The sequence below is a fragment of the Papaver somniferum genome, unplaced genomic scaffold, assembly GCF_003573695.1.
Source record: "Papaver somniferum cultivar HN1 unplaced genomic scaffold, ASM357369v1 unplaced-scaffold_137, whole genome shotgun sequence".
Lineage (NCBI taxonomy): Eukaryota > Viridiplantae > Streptophyta > Magnoliopsida > Ranunculales > Papaveraceae > Papaver > Papaver somniferum.
Genome location: NW_020622934.1, coordinates 20,325,371 through 20,342,715, shown reverse-complemented (window position 1 = coordinate 20,342,715; position 17,345 = coordinate 20,325,371). Strand labels below are relative to the sequence as shown.

The 17,345-nt window shown below is 37.7% G+C and overlaps 1 protein-coding gene and 1 non-coding gene across 2 annotated transcripts; one reads left to right on the top strand and one right to left on the bottom strand.

Annotated features, from left to right (window-relative positions):
• Positions 1-7,641: 7,641 nt before the first annotated feature.
• Positions 7,642-9,261, top strand: LOC113334973 (receptor-like protein kinase). The gene has a single exon (XM_026581198.1). It carries the CDS (start codon positions 7,823-7,825, stop codon positions 9,074-9,076), a length of 1,254 nt encoding a protein of 417 aa, XP_026436983.1. The 5' UTR covers positions 7,642-7,822; the 3' UTR covers positions 9,077-9,261.
• Positions 9,262-9,833: 572 nt separating this feature from the next.
• Positions 9,834-9,907, bottom strand: TRNAI-UAU. Its single transcript has one exon. It is a non-coding gene; the product is annotated as a tRNA-Ile (tRNA).
• Between the last annotated feature and the right edge of the window lie 7,438 nt (positions 9,908-17,345).

Genomic DNA, 17,345 nt, shown 5'->3' with positions numbered 1-17,345 from the left:
CAGAGTTCTTGAATATCAATTGAAGGCTCGTAAATCCTGGTTACTTTGATTGCTTTGACGTCCTCGTTTCTGAGCATCGATGATATGTAGGCCAGGGCATCCGCGTGCATGAGTTCCTTCCTTGCCAGGTGTCGGAATTTGATGTTTGGGATTTGTGATGCCAGTGTTTGCACCAATTCCATGTATGCTGACAATGTTCTGTCATAAACATTATATTGCAACCCTATTTATCGGATGACTAGCTGTGAATCGCTTGTCAGACGCACGTCAGTTATGCCCATTTCTATTATCAACTGAAGGGCATGCACCACTGCTTCATATTCAACTATGTTGTTGGTATTCCCCTTGAATTCTAACCTGAAAGCATGTATGATCTTGTCTCCTATTGGGGTGGTGATTACGATGCCTATCCCCGCCCCTTCTTTATTTTTCGACCCATCTACGAAGACTTCCCATTGCCTAGGACTTTTTGGTTCCAAGATGTCTATAGGGTCTTTACCTTCGTCCATCTCTGGTAGTCCTGCTGCCTTTCGTCTTTCGATGATGACTTCTTCGCAGTTATCCAATGGTAAGTATGCTAGGAAATCTGCTAATACTTGTGACTTCTGAGAGTGTTGTAGTTCATGGATGATATTGAACTGATCTAGGTGAGTATTCCATTTTGCAATTCTGCCTACTTTTCCTGCGTTTTTAAGGACTGCTTCTAGCGGAGCTTTGCATGGGACGCGGACGTAGTGAGTCAAAAAGTAAGTTCTGAGTTTCAGGGTTTCCCATACTAACGCCAAGATGAGCTGCTCGATCTTCGTGTAGTTTCTTTTTGCTTCGTTCAGAGTCTTGCTGATGTAATAGATGGGCTGCTCTATCTTCGTGTTGGTTTTAACCAATACTATGCTGACTGCATCTTCTTTTGCTGCTATGTATAGTGCCAACACTTCATCAGGGTCTGGTTTTTGTAATATAGGGATCTCAGCCAGGTATTCTTTGATATTTCGAAAAGCTTTCTCACACTCTGTCGTCCATTCGAATTTGCTTCCTTTTTTGAGAATGTTAAAAAAGTGCTTACATATGTCCGAGGACCTGGATATGAACCTCCCCAGCGCATCCAGAGAACCATTGAGTTTCTGAACCTCTTTTAAACTCTTTGGGGATGGCATTCTTACGATGGCTTCAATTTTAGCGGGATCGACTTCAATGCCCCTCTTCGTCACCAAATATCCGAGGAACTTTCCGGAAGTGACACCAAAAGTGCACTTCTCTGGGTTTACCTTCATGTTGTGCACTGTCATTGCTTGGAAAATATCTTTTAGGTCTTGGTGATGATCTTTGCGCAGCTTGCTTTTAACGAGCATATCATCCACGTATACTTCCAGCGTACTTCCAGTCCATGGTTTGAAAATTGCATCCACCATTCTTTGGTAGGTTGCCCCTGCGTTTCGCAATCCAAAGGGCATTCTTATGTAGCAATAGAGGCCGTGTGGTGTATAAAATGATGTATGTTGTTGATCTTCTTCTGCTAGGAATAATTGATTGTATCCAGAGTATCCATCCATGAATGACATTTCTTCGTATCCTTCAACTGACTCAACAAGTTGGTCAATGCTTGGCAGTGGATAGCTATCTTTAGGGCAAGCCTTATTGAGGTTTGTGAAGTCGATGCGTATCCTTACTCCGCCATTTTTATTCGGTACGATGACCATGTTAGAGATCCATGTTGGGTACTTAACTTCGTTGATGAATCCTGCGTCCAGTAGTTTGCGGAGTTCCACTTCAACTGCTCGATGGTATTCTGGAGCTACTTTGCGCACCTTCTGCCTAAAAGGGGGGTACCTGGTTTTATTCGAAGTTCGTGATGAACTAACTTTGGGTCAATTCCCGGCATGTCCCCTAATTTCCAAGCAAAGATGTCCGCGTATTCCTTTAGAAGTTTGATTAGCGCGGCTTCTCTTTCTTCATCCATCAAGGTGCCTATTTTGATAATCTTCGGATATCCCTCAGTACCTATGTTGATTTCTTTAGCTGCTTCGACAGGCGTAAACGTGGGTTTTGGTTCCCCCAAGAGAGGAACATTCTTTGATTGCTATTTGGTGTGCTCTCCGTTTTTTTTTGTCGCGGAGGTGCTGGCTTCTGCGCTGCTAGTGGTGCTCACGTTCAGAAGGTTTTTTCCGGAGATTTTTCCAGATATGTATCTATGGTTATTTCCTTATTTGTGGATCTTCGGGACTGGTGGTTTTCTTCCCGCTCGTTATTGATCTGATTCTGTGAGGTCTGACATTCCCGCGCAGTTACTTGGTCTCCTTTAATTTTCATGACTCCCTGGGGTGTTGGGAATATGAGATATTGATGGTAAGTTGCCGCTACTCCTTTGATCTTGTGAACCCATCTTATTCCGATGATGGCGTTGTAAGGTGAAGGTGCATCTACGACGCTGAATCGAGTGTCCACTTTCATGGGCCCTGCATCTACTTGTAAGACAATGTCCCCTAGGGGCTTTGTAGCTGCGCCGTTGAATCCGTAGATGGTGTAGTAAGATGACAACAGTTGCTTGTCGTTGAGTTCCATACGTTTGAACGTGTCATAGAACAGGACGTTGACTGAGCTTCCTCCATCGATGAGAATTTTCTTGACATTGCACCTTGTTATTGGGAGTGTGAGGACTAGAGGATCATTATGGTCTTCCATGTCTTCTTCCACATCGTCTGCGTCGAAGGTCATGGGCGCGTCCATCCATTGTTCGTGCTCGTTTACCTCTTTCCCATCGATCTTATAAATCTCACAATAATCTTCGAATTGTTTTCTTAATCTCTTCCCAATCTGGGCGGTTAGGGATGGTCCTTAAATCTCTGAACATGAAATTGTGTTGAGGGTGCGGTTGCCTTCTGGTAATTGAACCTGCTTGCCTCTCTTGGTTCTATCTTCGTTATCAATCTTCCATATATTGCTTTAGGTCTCCTGCGTCGATTAGTTTTTGAATCATTATCTTGAGATTTTTGCACTTTTCTGTTTGATGACCGTTGAAACAGTGGTATTCACAGTATTCCTTGGATTTTTCTGATCTAGGAGGCTGCTTTCCCTTGGACCATGGCCAATCGAAGTTCTCCCTCCCTTTGATCTCTCTCAGGATGCGCGAATAACTGGTATTCAGCTTGGTATAGACTTGATGTTCAAATTTTCGATCATCTCTTCGTCTATCATCCCTTCGTTCTTTCCTTTCTGCGTTGGGATGCTCTTCTGTGATTCCTATTTTGGACCCGCTGGATTGATCCACGGAATTTGTGCGTGTGGGACGTTGAGTATGAGCTCTGGGATTTTCACGCTGAATTTCTTCTAACCTTGCATGCTTTTCTATGATTATCCGGAGATCTCCTTCGGTGGTAGGGATGGTCCCGTGGATCTCCACAAACAAAGGACTCATCCTGTCCATCCCCCATTTGTAGCAGTTGATACTAACCACAAGATCTACGTTGCCAATAGCTTGGCAAATCTTGTGCCATCTATCAGTATATTCTCTGATGGTCTCTTTGTAATTCATCTCCAGTGAGAATAGCTTGTCCATGCCGGTATTGACAACCTTGTTGTACATGTATGTTGCTAGAAATTTTTCTGTGAGTTGGTCATAGGAATCGATGGAGTTTGACGGCAGGTTATCGAACCATGATAACGCGAACCCTTTTAGACTTGATGGGAAGTATCTGCACAGTATGGAGTCTTCATTATCCCAACGGGCCATCAATCGATTATAATATCGAAGATGAGCCAAAGGATCAGCTGACCCGTCATAGCAATCGAAAGCAGGAACCGAACATTTCTGCGGTATGGAAGCCCTGGCCAAGTGTGGCGTCAGCGGGGTAGTGTTTGCTTCCTTCATCACTTGCTCTAGTCTTCCGCCTCCCTGCCTAGTTTTTAGCTCCTTGATTTCTGCCAGCATTTCAACACGCAGATTTTTCATTGCGATCTGGTGCTCTTCACGAATGGTAGATTTTGCTCTTAGGAGGGTGGTACCGTCGTAGTAGTCCGAGTTCTCGGGATTGTACTCAGGTTCTGATCTTTGGCTGCTCCTTTCTCCTCTTCGGTTCAATGGAATCGGGTTGTTTGCGATCACCATTCTTCTATCTTGATTGGGTGCTACAGCCTTGGAGTTAGCTTCGTCGCGTTGGTTTTCTACCTCTGCGCTGTGAATGATTCTTTCCTTGAGTGTTTGGTTCTCTTGTGCTAATATCGCCACAGCATCTGCGTATGCCTTCTGGTTCTTCCTTAATTCTGCTAGCTCGGCCATCATCTGAGCGGAATGATTTGACCCTTGATTTGGTGTTCCTTCCCGCAATCGCTCATCGGCGGCTATGGTCTGTTCCTTATCCACGATCTGTATTACTGTCTCTGGTAGATCTAACCGTGCACCCCGGGACCCCGACAGTTGTTGTGAGGGTTGACCTGCTATTAGAAGCGGTTGCTTGGTCGGGAAAGGTAAGTTATGTTCGTTGGTTAAGGGCATCCCATAGAGGGGTTGTTGTATTCCTGACTCTGCTACGACTTCCTGATGTTCCTGTAGTTGAGCGTTGGTTATTCTGGGAGCTCCAACCTTGGATCCGCCAGCTCTTGAAGCTCTTGCTTTGTCTGCCGCGACATTTACTGCGTTTGCTGCGATGATGTTGGCATTGATGGGGGCCGTGCTTTCCGCATTATCCTGCGCCCTATCTGCTGCCTTCAGCTTTTCACCTCTCTGCTTACTCCTAGTTACCACTGGGGTCGTCCTTGGCATCTCTTTTGACGAAGCTTTTGCCTTCCCGATATCTTTGCTTTTCTCCATCTTTTAATATTTCCCTGAAAAAGAGAGAGAAAATCACGAAGAAAATGGGTCCCACGTGATATCTATTAGCGTTTTGAGTTCTCAAAGGTGTAAAATCTTGAAGATACGAAAGGCATCCATATATGTAGACGACCGCAGATCCGTTCGAAGTTTTGATTTTCAAGGACGTGAAAACTTAGAAAATGCATGAAAAATCATATCTACGTAAATAAACGCGGATCTGCTCATAATTTTGGTTTTTGAAATCATGAACGGAAAAAACCGTAGTGTTCCATACATCGTTACTTTCAGAAAACGAAGCCTGAAACAAGTCACAGGAGAAGATAAATCTTTTACCGGGATGAATATCCCTGTTTCTAGCGCCAGATTGTGAACACGCAGATCAAAGTCATCTGAGTATTCACAAACAATGCGCGCAACTCATGACAATACAATAAATAGGCTGCGCCTGAAGGGAACAGATTGGTTATGTCGAATCCTTGACTCAGACTCATGACAATACTCTTCCTCGTCTCATCAATTACAATCATTGTCCTTAGCTCATACAATAAGATAAATAGTGGACGAAGTATATAATGTACGAACATGATATGCTATAAGTAACGAATTGAATATATAAAGTATGGATGTATGAACATAGACGAAACGATTAACTTATATGATTCTCACTCAGATCCATGTCTCCGAGATTGGGTTTTTCATTATATGGTGGGGATTACCGAAATAGTCGAATGACTTTGAGACTAATATAAGCCTGCGTAGCAGGAGGAACCTCACTTACACTTTCTCTATTTCTCTGTCTCTCTCCTATTCTCTTCTCAATGTTTTTCCCCCTCCCTTTTCACTTGGGAGAGAGGGGTATTTATAGGGTGGTTCATGGGGTTCACTTCTGAAGCCCGTTATAACCTTATCCTCTTGTGTCTTGTGCCGTTTATGCAGAGGTCTTCGTGTTCTTGGTCTTCTCTGCGTGTTCCGTTTGAATATTCAGTGTTATTTGCGCTTCCTCCACAGGCTGACTGACACGTATGATGTTTGAGGGTATTTAATGCGGGTAGTTGAGATGTCTGTCCGCGGTAGACAGTTGTCCTTTGCCCCTGTCTTGTCTGCGTCAGTATGACTATCCCCAGTCGTAGATCTTAGATCTTTCTGGGGATAGGATAAAGTGAATCTCGGGTTATCCTTCAGTGCTTCGCATTGTTCTAGTGTTTCCGTCTTCCTCGATCCCCTACCGTTGGATCTGGTGGGTGGCGACGCTATCTTGATAATGCGCGTCTCTTGGCTGTCCACGTGTGATATCATATCTTGATGTTCTCATCCGCATGTCCTCCACGTGTGTCTTTGTGGACACGTGGCGGAAGATGAAATGTGTACCTACACGCAGACTCGTGAATTCTTGATTGAGAGTATCGCTCGTCTTTAGAGCTAGCAAATCTGTTTGCAGCAGAGTATGATCACCGTTTAGGTACTGGTGCATGACTCAGTCTCATAGTGGGTCTATGCTCAGGATCAGTATGGGCATGCACCACCGAAGTCGCAGAGCCAATTCCTTCTGTTCGATTACATATGAGTTAACCTCAACAGATCCTTCTACAAAATCTTTAGCATCTCTGAACCAATTGTAGATGAAAGTTGCTCAACACTATCTTCTAATGATGCTGCAAAATTCAAGACCAGATGCAAAAGCAACAAAATCTTGCAGCAGATAAAGAAGAAGAAGATAGCTAATTATGCAATCTTGCTGGAGCAGCATTAGCAGCAGCAGCAGTTGTTGTTGGCTTGCAAGATGCCAAGTCCAAGTCCATACACACCTTATCTCTTGTTTTTCCAGACGACCTACCTGCTAGATACTCACTCTGATATGTGTGCAATAATAGACAAAGAAACACACACAGACCAAACAGATCAGTACACTGACCAACCCAAACTATTAAAATAAAAAATTTAAACTTTGTATAACCCAAAAGATCCCATAGTTTTTTTTTCTTGATTTGATTCCAGATTTTAACTTCATTCTCACTTACTTCGGATTAGACTAGACTAGGTCTGTCAATGGGTACCCGTTACCCGGAACTGGAACCGGATCAGAGTGAATAGGATCCGGTTTCGGGTCCCAAAATTGGACCCATTAAAAAGTTAGGACCCGACGGGTAATTACCCGATTGGATCCGAATCTAAACGGGTCCGAACGGGTAATACCCGATGGGTACCCGGTTATTCATTCTTTTATCCCTCTTTTTAGCAAAATTACAAGTATTTTACTAGTTTGGTTTTGAATTTTTTTCTCATTTTTCATTTCTTCTTACATTTAATCTTTATTTAGTACATTAATAAAGAAATAATACCAAAGTTTTATAGAAATAAGTTTGATTCAAGCAAAAAAAAGGGAAAGACGTCAAAATTTTGAATTTTATGTGTGTTTTCTCAATACGCGACAGGTACCCAGAACCGATGGGTACCCGAGGTTTTAAACGGGTCCGATTCTGGGTCCACTAGTATAGGTACCGGACCCGGAACCGCTAGTAACCGGACCCGACTTTTATAAATAGAGTCCGGATCCGACTCCATTGATACCCGGGAAGACCCGGAACCGTTGACAGCCCTAGACTAGACTAGACTAAACCATGACCAATGACACCACCATGCACACAAAACCTTGGGATCAACCAACCCACAAATCGACTAACTTTTTCAAAATATGCCTAACAAAAATTCAGATTCTTTTTTCACAACTTTCATGATTATGGACTTGGAAGAATAATAATAATAGAAACCGATAGCTATTGCCAGCCCATATTACCACCAAAAACCTATCTTTCAATCATATACTCACATACATATCCATAATTGTGATGTGCAATATCTCTGTTTGGTGTTTACCCTGAACCATAAACAAACAAGATGATTCACTATTTATATTACACAAGAGAGTCTCACTTTTCTTACATCCACAACCTCACATAAACCCCCCTTTCTTTCTCTCTGTATCAACAACAACTTGGCTTCTTCTTCTTCAGATCAATGGGTCATCTATGTTTTTCACTGTCATTACTTCTTGTTCTAGTTCTAACTTTCTTAAGCAGAGGAGAATCAAAAACTTATTGGGGAGATATAGAAGGCTTAAAATCACTTAAAAAAGGGATTACCGCATCATCTATAACTCCAGGGTCTTGTTTAAGTTCATGGGATTTCTCTGTTGATCCATGTGATAATCTTTACAGTTCTAAATTCAGTTGTGGGTTTAGATGTGACGGAATCGTCATTGCTGGGTTTAAACGAGTTACCGAAATCAGTTTTGACAGAGCTGGTTATACCGGTTCTTTGTCTTCTTCAACTTTCACTTTCCCTTACTTGGAAACTCTTGATTTCACAGATAATTCTTTCACTGGGGTGATTCCGAATTCTTTATCTAATTTGGTTCGTCTCAGGAAACTGTTTCTCTCTGGTAATTCGTTCTCTGGTTACATACCAAATTCCATTGGTAGCTCTCTGACTCAGCTTGAAGAGCTTTACCTTGATAACAATCATCTTCAGGGTTCAATTCCAGCAAACTTCAATAATCTTGTGAGCTTGAAAAGATTGGGTCTTCATCAAAACAAACTCAATGGTGGAATTCCAAACTTGGGTTCTCTGAAAAACTTAGTCTTTATAAACTTAAGCAACAATCTCATCTCCGGTAAAATCCCAGAGAATTTACCAGCAACACTAGTACAGATTTTAATGAGAAACAATTACTTAACAGGAAATCTTCCGATTACTCTAAGAAATCTGGGTTCTCTGCAAGTGATTGATTTGAGCCATAATCTGCTCTCAGGAACTGTATCAATATTCGATCACCCATCATTACAACAAGTAACACTGTCTCATAACAAGTTTCAGTCATTACAAGAGCCAAGAAATCTAATTCAGAGCGAGTTATTAGCATTAGATATAAGTTACAATGACTTGCATGGAGAATTACCAGTTTTCGTGGCGAAGATGAAGAAGATTTCAGCTTTATCGTTAGAGAAGAATAAATTAACAGGGTTGATACATCCACAGTACGGAATCAAAACTGTTTCTCCAGAAATTGGGGTTTCACCGTTTGTGAGGTTATTACTTGGTGGGAATTATTTACATGGTCCGATTCCTAGGCCATTAATTGGTTTGAAACCTGGTTCTGCTGTTGTAAGTTTGATTGATAACTGCTTATATCGTTGTCCGGCGAAGTTATTTTTCTGCAGAGGTGGAGTTCAGAAATCATTAATAGACTGTAACAAGAATTTATCACCTTAAATGTTCAAATTCCTTCATTCAATTCAATGGGGGGCTTTTGCTAATTAATTTCTTCTGTATTTTTTTTCATTTTTTTATTATTTTTTTGTGATCTTGGGGTTGGGGATGTAAATGTAATAAAATGGAAATGACAAAGCTAAAATGGACTTTTACTTGGTCTGAAAAAAGATCAATTATTTTTTTTACTAAAGCCTGGAAAAAAAAGAAGAGCTCGCGTCATGCTTTTCACAGCTTTGGGAAATGTGCGGCTTATTATTTTTCTGGTTTTTAATGTTTATCCTTTGGCTGGTTTGTCATAGGACTGAGATTCTGTCTGTATCATATGAAAAAAGTTTTGTTTGTTTGGTTGAATTTCAAATAGTTTTAGTACGGGTGGGTCCTGGTTTGCGGTATTGACCGGGTAGCAGTACCCACACGGGTACGTACGGTGGTATCGGTCGTATTTATACGAATGCGATATCGGTCATGGTCGAATTAAACTGGAGATGTAATCAACTCTTTCAACTAATCATTCACCGACTAGTCATGTCCTGCCAAAATTAAGAACCAGAAGTAATCAAAAACATACTACATAATTAAGTTGGTTACAAACAAGTCTTATCCAGTTTAGCAGTTGGCTTCTTGTTGCCTAATCCCATTGACTACATTCAGCTTTCATTTGCGTCGTTAGTTACCGTATAAATGATTGTGACAACCTCTAAAACCAACTGCCACTAAAATATAAGTTGTCAAGATTTTTGTATGTTCTTGCAAAACCTGCTCCCGGCGGGGCTCGAACCCGCGACCTTCGGCTCATAAGACGAACGCTCTAACCAACTGAGCTACGCAAGCAATTTTTATTCAAAATCTCACAGATTACAAGTTGAATCAAAATGAAAATCAAATGAGATTCAAAAGAGCTTCATTACATTTTGATCCCTTTATTTTTTTCCTATAATCTAAGATTTCCAGAGAAAAAGAAAAAAGATAAAAAAAGTGATTATTTGACTCCCTGGGATGATCAATATGTGTAGTTATTTTTCCATCATACTAATATATTATTAATTTTAAGCGATTTTTTGAAATTTATCGTTATGGTTATAAAAATGTTAGGTTTTCTTATATGTGTACCCTCATACTCATAGATGAAGATTGATCAACTAGTGTGGAAAATAAACTAATATTCCTCGAACTGTTTTATTTCATTGTTACTACCAACAAGAACACCGAGCACGCACTTTGTGTGTGCTGCAATGTTTGGCGAAATATAATAACTGAAATTTAGTTGGGTTTGGATTATTCTCCGCTTCCGTCTTCTTTTCTATTTCTCCTTGTAAAACCAAAAGCAGAGAAGGCATGATTCCTCCCTCTATTACCACAATCGCTGCTACTCGTTTCACTCGACCAACATGAACTATTTTCTCCTTAATTTTTAGTCATTGCATATTTATTCTCCATCACCAATAGCATCTACAATCACCACAGCTTCAACTCTACCATATATTTTTTTTCTTTATTTGCGATTGATCGTTTACTCATTTTCAAAAAAAAAAAATGCATACAAAGATATTATCAGAGCGAGATATATGTATTTGATTTAACACATATATTTAATTTTTCAATATTTGGTTTACCCTTGCGACAAGCATGATAACACTGTTTTTGGAGATTAAAATATGTTTAAGAAGTTCTTTTTAAAAAACAAAGAATATAGATAGTATGGTCCGTTTGCGCCGAAAATCTGAACCTTGAACCAGTAACTAATATCTCAGAACACATATATTTGTGTTTCATTTCAACATTGCCCCGAACTTGTCTAAATTGAGTTTGATTTTTCTTGTTTGTAAATATGAGCAGTAATTATATAGAGAAGAAGACTGTCTTTAATTTCGGGGATGAAATTTCTATAAGGTGGGATGAGCATAACGACCCGCAACAAGGACAATAGGTATTATAGACTAGTCAAATGACAATTACGCTTCATAATTACTAATTTATTGAATTTGAATATCAAATATAGTATCTAATAAAGTCAAAAACCAATATGTAATTAACTGAATTTGAAACCTAATAAAATTATACTTTGGTAAAACCGATATTACCATTAGACATATCTTGGAAAAATACGCTAAATAGACTGTTTGAACGCGTCATTCGTGTACTAAACGAGAAGATGCGAAACTCTACAATCTCACTGATAGTTTGACTGTCGTCAACAAGATTTGATTAGAATTTCTACAAGGATATTTCTTTACTGGAATTCTCATGCACAATTTAACTATTGATTAATGTGTTTTAGATAATGTTAAGTTTATTGATTGGGGACCATTCGATATTGTTTCTGAATTTATTTATTTTGGGTTGTCATACCTAGAAATGAAATCAGATTGAGGTTGCTGGAACAAAGAAAGCAATTGAGCTTCAATGCATCTTCATTATAAATTATCAAAAATATAAAGAGGCTTTTATTATTTGTACTTAGAAATACATCAACATCTTGCAGAGATTGTTGTTATCATGATGATGAGTTCATCTATTTAATAGCATTTCACCAAAACATCAAGGGTAATGAAGTTTGAAGAATACTATAAGAACCAGTAAACAGAAGCTTGAGTGCTCATTATCAATATTCAACCAACTAGTAAGCAGGATGGGAAGGACCTCAGGTCGACCTAAGAGGATCAAGTTGGGTCTTTAACTAGTTTCACCTCAGCTCTCACTCATATGACTGCTTTTAAAGAAGAAAAAGATGATGATGATGATGATAATCAGTTTTAACAGTAACAGAAGAAGAAAATGAAGATGAAGATGATGATGATTAGATTTAACAATAAAAGAAGATGATGATTAGTTTTAACAGTAGAGAAAAAATGTTTTTTGTTACGAATCTCTTTTGTGTGTTTCTTTGTGTCTTATCATCTCAAATCTCTTGTAAAATCCTTATTGGATGACTTCCATCCATGATTGTCATTTTAAATCTAGAGTTTTAAGTGCTTTCTGTTATAAAGTTTTAGGTAATGTTAAGTTTAATGTGTTTTTCTTCTTATCTATTGCGAAATAGTAACAAATTTAAGCTAATGATTAATTAATAGTAAGTTATAACTTTGTATCTTTTTAGTTCTTTATCTTGTGTTGTGTATGATATTCATTTTGTTTCTTTTGTGTTGGGTTGTATGTTGACTCTTTTCAATTTCTTTGGTAACAAAAAGATGCTAAGTAAAAGTTTGATAATCTAAAAAAATGACAAATGAAGAGAGCGGTGTGCGCGTGGCTTCACAACTTCCTGTCGCCAAATACATTTATTCATGGGTTAAAAAATAACGTTTGAAATTAAGTAGAATTTTTCAAGCCATGGGATACGCTCCCTTTAAATATCCACTTCCAAATATCTCTCTTACCAAATCAAAATCCTTACTTAAGACCAGTATGACCGGCCTAATAAATTGGGTTTTAAACAAATTCTATTAATTAAGAGCAGTCTTTGAATAACTAATGGATGGTATTACCTAATACCTATTATTGGGAGTTTGTTTAGATATATCACATAAAAGAGTGGCTAAAAGAGAATGTCTGATATATATATTTCCCCTAAATAAAACAGTGAGTTTGTTTTACTTATCATTAAGTTTACTTTATTTCTTTTTCTTCCATCTAAATAGCCTTTTTCCATTTGGGTTGAGTAAATAATGACTCACTAAAGTAAATAGTTTGAATGTCGAGAGAGATAACTAGAAGTAAAAACAGTTTGAGTGTTGTAGTATTGACCTTTGAGAATTTAGGATAAAGTTGATATGAAACTTGATAGAGATTAGTATAGAAATATACTTACAATTAGTAAGGGAGAAAGAGATGAGTCAATAGAAGGAGATTTGGTAAGGTAGATGTTATTATTAGCCAAATAGGAATGTTTGAGAGAACTAGATAAAGAGGGAGAATACAAAATCTAGAGTGGGAAGCAAGTCTTACTTAATCAAGGTAACCCCATATTGGTTCTAATACGGTAATCCTATGTTTCTAAAACATCTAAGAAAATATTAAATCTATGTTCGGATGATTAATACATATAATCATAGATAAAATATTTTCTCAAATATTGTACAAAACAAGAAACATGACGCTATATTTTTTACTAAGAGTTTATCAAAATTTCTAAGTTGAATGTTGTTGACATGCATTTGGAGTCAAGGATATTTAAGTGTTAGAGCATCACTCGTTCAAACTCACAAGTTTTGGTATATCAACTTGTTGTCAATGTTAGTTTCACAATGCTATATACTGAGTTATAGTCTACTGAAGTCAGTCTTGGAATAAGATTAGAGCATGGTAGTTGAGTATCAGAATTCACAGAGTAACTTTTTAAGATTGAAGAACAACGAAGATATTTGCACACATATTTTATGAAGACTGACTATCCTATTAACTCATTATTTCTACCATTATATCTACTAAGACAACGTCATATGACTTTAGTATAACTGATGATTTGCAAAGTTTTCTTTTTTAGTTCAAGCTTGTACTTGATTAATATCGAAATATAAGTTCAAGAAATGGATATTAATAGGTTTCACTTTTGAGGTTGAGAACAACTTATTGTTTAAAAAACTAAGCATGCGAATATACCTAAAAATATCAAGTTGAAAAATATTCTCTACGAACTGATTTTTGAGTTCACGAACTATGAAAAAAATTTGATGTTCCTAAACTCCAAAGTGCACAAGAGATCACAAACCAATTTATTTGTCCATAAACTACGCAATTCCAAGGTGTTATTGTACACTTTACAAATTTCCTCTTGTGTTCACGAACTGGCTTATGAGTTCGCAAACTATGCACTTTTGGATATGTTCCTGGAACTTATTTCAATATGCTCTTATATACAAATTGATTTATGAGTTCACGATAAACACTTTTGAATATGTTCACAAACTGATTTATGGGTTCGCGAAATAACATGTTTTCGGGTGTTCCTGAACTCTAATATTTCCTGATGGCTCACAAGCCTATTGGGCTATAATATCGTGGGATAAAATTATGCACGGTTATAGAAAGATGACTTTGTTCGTGCACATCATTATTCGTAATTCAAAAAAATTTCTCACACGCTTACGTGATTTCTATTCTTTGGAATCAATTTATATTTAGAAGTTTAGTTAATTTGCTTGAAAAAAAAAAGTAATTCATAAATATGGAAATTAGTTCACAACTTTATTTGACTGTGAGTAACCTAGTCTTGTTTTATCAATATAAATAGAGGACTCTCTGCAACCTAGGGTCTCAATCATGGCACGATGTGTCCTAGTTTTGGCTAGAGTCGTCCTTTACAGACGTAGGTTTCCTAGATATTCGTGAATCCCGATCAGACCATATTTTACTTGATAATTGTTGATATCCATAATTATATCTGAATAATCGTATGAAATGATGAAGGTACCGAGTACACCATAATCTTTTCGATAATAACCTATGCAAATACACCTTATTTAACTTTACTGAAATAATTTCTTCTAAAAGATCATTTCAAGAAAGTATACTTGGTGAGTAGTCAGAGTTTTAACTGAACCAACTATGATATCGTCATCAAGTTAATTAACGTACAAGTGCAACTACTTCCTCATAACTATGATACGAAAAATAAAGTAATGACATGACATGCAAAATTTTGTTGACGAAAAAAAATGCGTGGAAAAAAAGAAACCTAGGACCTTGTCCAGTTTTAAATACTCTCATAATTAAGATGCTATATAAATTAACTTCCGTAACTTCGTAGACATTCATTCGTTCCTTCAGTATCCATGCGCCTGCGACCAATCTGGTCCATGTACGTGAATCCCACGACAGGGTCCACTATCTTGTGTTGATTCACTGTTGTACGTGAAGATTTCCGCTCTCAACTCCGTTGGATCATAATATGAAACAACAAAGGACTAAATGTGTTTCAGTAACCAACTCACTTATCATCATCCAAATCAATTTTTAAATCAGTGATAAAGTAGAGTAAATGATCTTTCGTTTATTCAATATAATCTCTTTTGGTCGATCAAATCTAGGCAATGATTACCGAAATAATCTCAATGAACAAGTTTAATCCAAGCAACTTAATGGAACTAGACAGTTTGTTTGATTTTATATATATTTATCAACCTTTTCAAGACACACCTTGTGTAACCTAATATTGACAGGAACTGTCAAGAAGATGACAATCACAAGATGTATACTTGGTATATAAAGTAAGTTCGAAATCCGAACCAAACTATGGGATCAAACCAAGGTGTTCGATTAACGTACAATGTATTTACTTTAGTTATAAAGACAAATCACAAACCGATGCAATGCGGAAGTAAAGTAAATCACACAACATACAAGATTTTGTTAAGGAGAAAATCGCAAATATAATATATATATATATATATATATATATAAAAAGAACCTAGTCCAGTTTTGAATATTCTCAGCACTAAGATGTTATACAAAGACTATTACAATTTCGTATAATTGAGACCAAGTAAACTAACTCCAAGTTATTCAGTTCCTTTAGCATCCCTATGGCTACAACCAATCTGGTTTATGCACGTAAATCCTAAGATATAGTCCACTATCTTAAGTCGCTCCACCTTACGAAGACTTCTAGCACTCGAGAGACTTGTGAGAAACCACCTTTTATCTTTCATGTGTTTTCAAATTGTTCTTTCATCGGCGCAAGGTCTGTTAGAGCACTGCTCGGTCGAACTCGCAAGCGTTGCTATCTCAAGCTTGTTGTGAAGTTTAGTTTCCAAAACTATAAGTCTTGATTTCTAGTCTACTCATAGCTAAGTCTCGGACTAGGATAGAAAGTGTAATTGAGCTCTAGAATCCATGGCGGTCATCATACAAAGACGAAGAACTACTCAAGGAACTGGTGGAACTTCATCGACTAAAAGGTATGTGGAGACTTGATCTTAGCTATCACTCAAAAGTCTATCTACTCTATATCCTATCTTGAGAAAAAAGTCGTATTGTTATATAGACTATGATTATACACATTTTCTATTTCGAGCCGAGTTTATCTCGCTTATCTATTTATCGAAATATGTGTTGGTAAGCTTTCGCTTTGGCCAAGTTCATCTTTACTAGTGACGAAAGACATATTAGTTTCAATTACTTGAAAATCGCTTTGACGAAAAATAGCTTGTGAATAACAACTATATAACATCCTCTAAGAATGTTTCAATGATTGAAATGAGAGTTTAGAATATAACCTTGAAAGGATATAAACATTGTGCGATAACTCATACGTGTGTAAGTCTTTATTCCTTGAACCAAAGTATGCGTACTTTGCTGCTCAGGAAAACCAGAACTGAAGTCTGCGTACCAGTACGCATACTGTCGGAAGTTCACATCCCGTGAATTTCTCCAGAAGTTTATGAACTGAAAAAAAAAAATTATTTAGGGTACTTAAGTCCGCGTACCAGTATGCGTACTTAAGTGGGTTAGTTTCTAAAAATGATTATTCGTGAACTTAAACTTATATAAACTAAGGAATGCATACTTGCAAACCGTGACTATAAAGTTCATGAACTGATTCGAGTGAATCAAATCGTTTTTGCTTCAATTGTGTCTTGTATACTTCTATGAGATCTAAGCAATTGAACAACTCTCTAACTAGTTATCTTAAGTCATTTGAACTAGTTATGGTTAAGATCAATATGGTTGATATGAAAGTGCTCATATGGCTAACCTTTTGGTTAACTACTATTGAACCAACTAAGTGTACATGTTTGGGTACGGTTACACAAACCTAAATAAACGTGCATTTCATTTGTGTGTAACAAGCTAAGTTCAATATAACGGTTGAAAGATATTAGCTTGAATCTAATCAAGTTTTCATCTAATGGTGAATATTGAATGCTTTGTTACCAATGTAGCTTAGATTGCAAACCCTGATTTGAAAGTTTATATAAAGGAGAACTCTAGCAACTGGGAAACCTAATCCCCACACCTTCTGTGTGATACTAGTTGTATTATCTAGAGTCGATTCTCCTTTAACCTTAGGTTTCTATCGAGACCCTGTAGGTTAACGACTTGAAGACTTCATTGGGATTGTGAAGCCAGACCCAACTATTTTCTCTGTAGTTGCGTGATCTAATCTTGTTGTTTCTATCGTTTTTGAGTACAATTGTAAGATTGTATTGAGATTAATTTCTCCGATAGGCAAGATATAAAAGAAGTCACAAACATCTTCGTTCTCATCGCTTGTGATTCCACAATATCTTCTTTTCTACAGTCGATTAAGATTATTGTGAGGTGATTGATA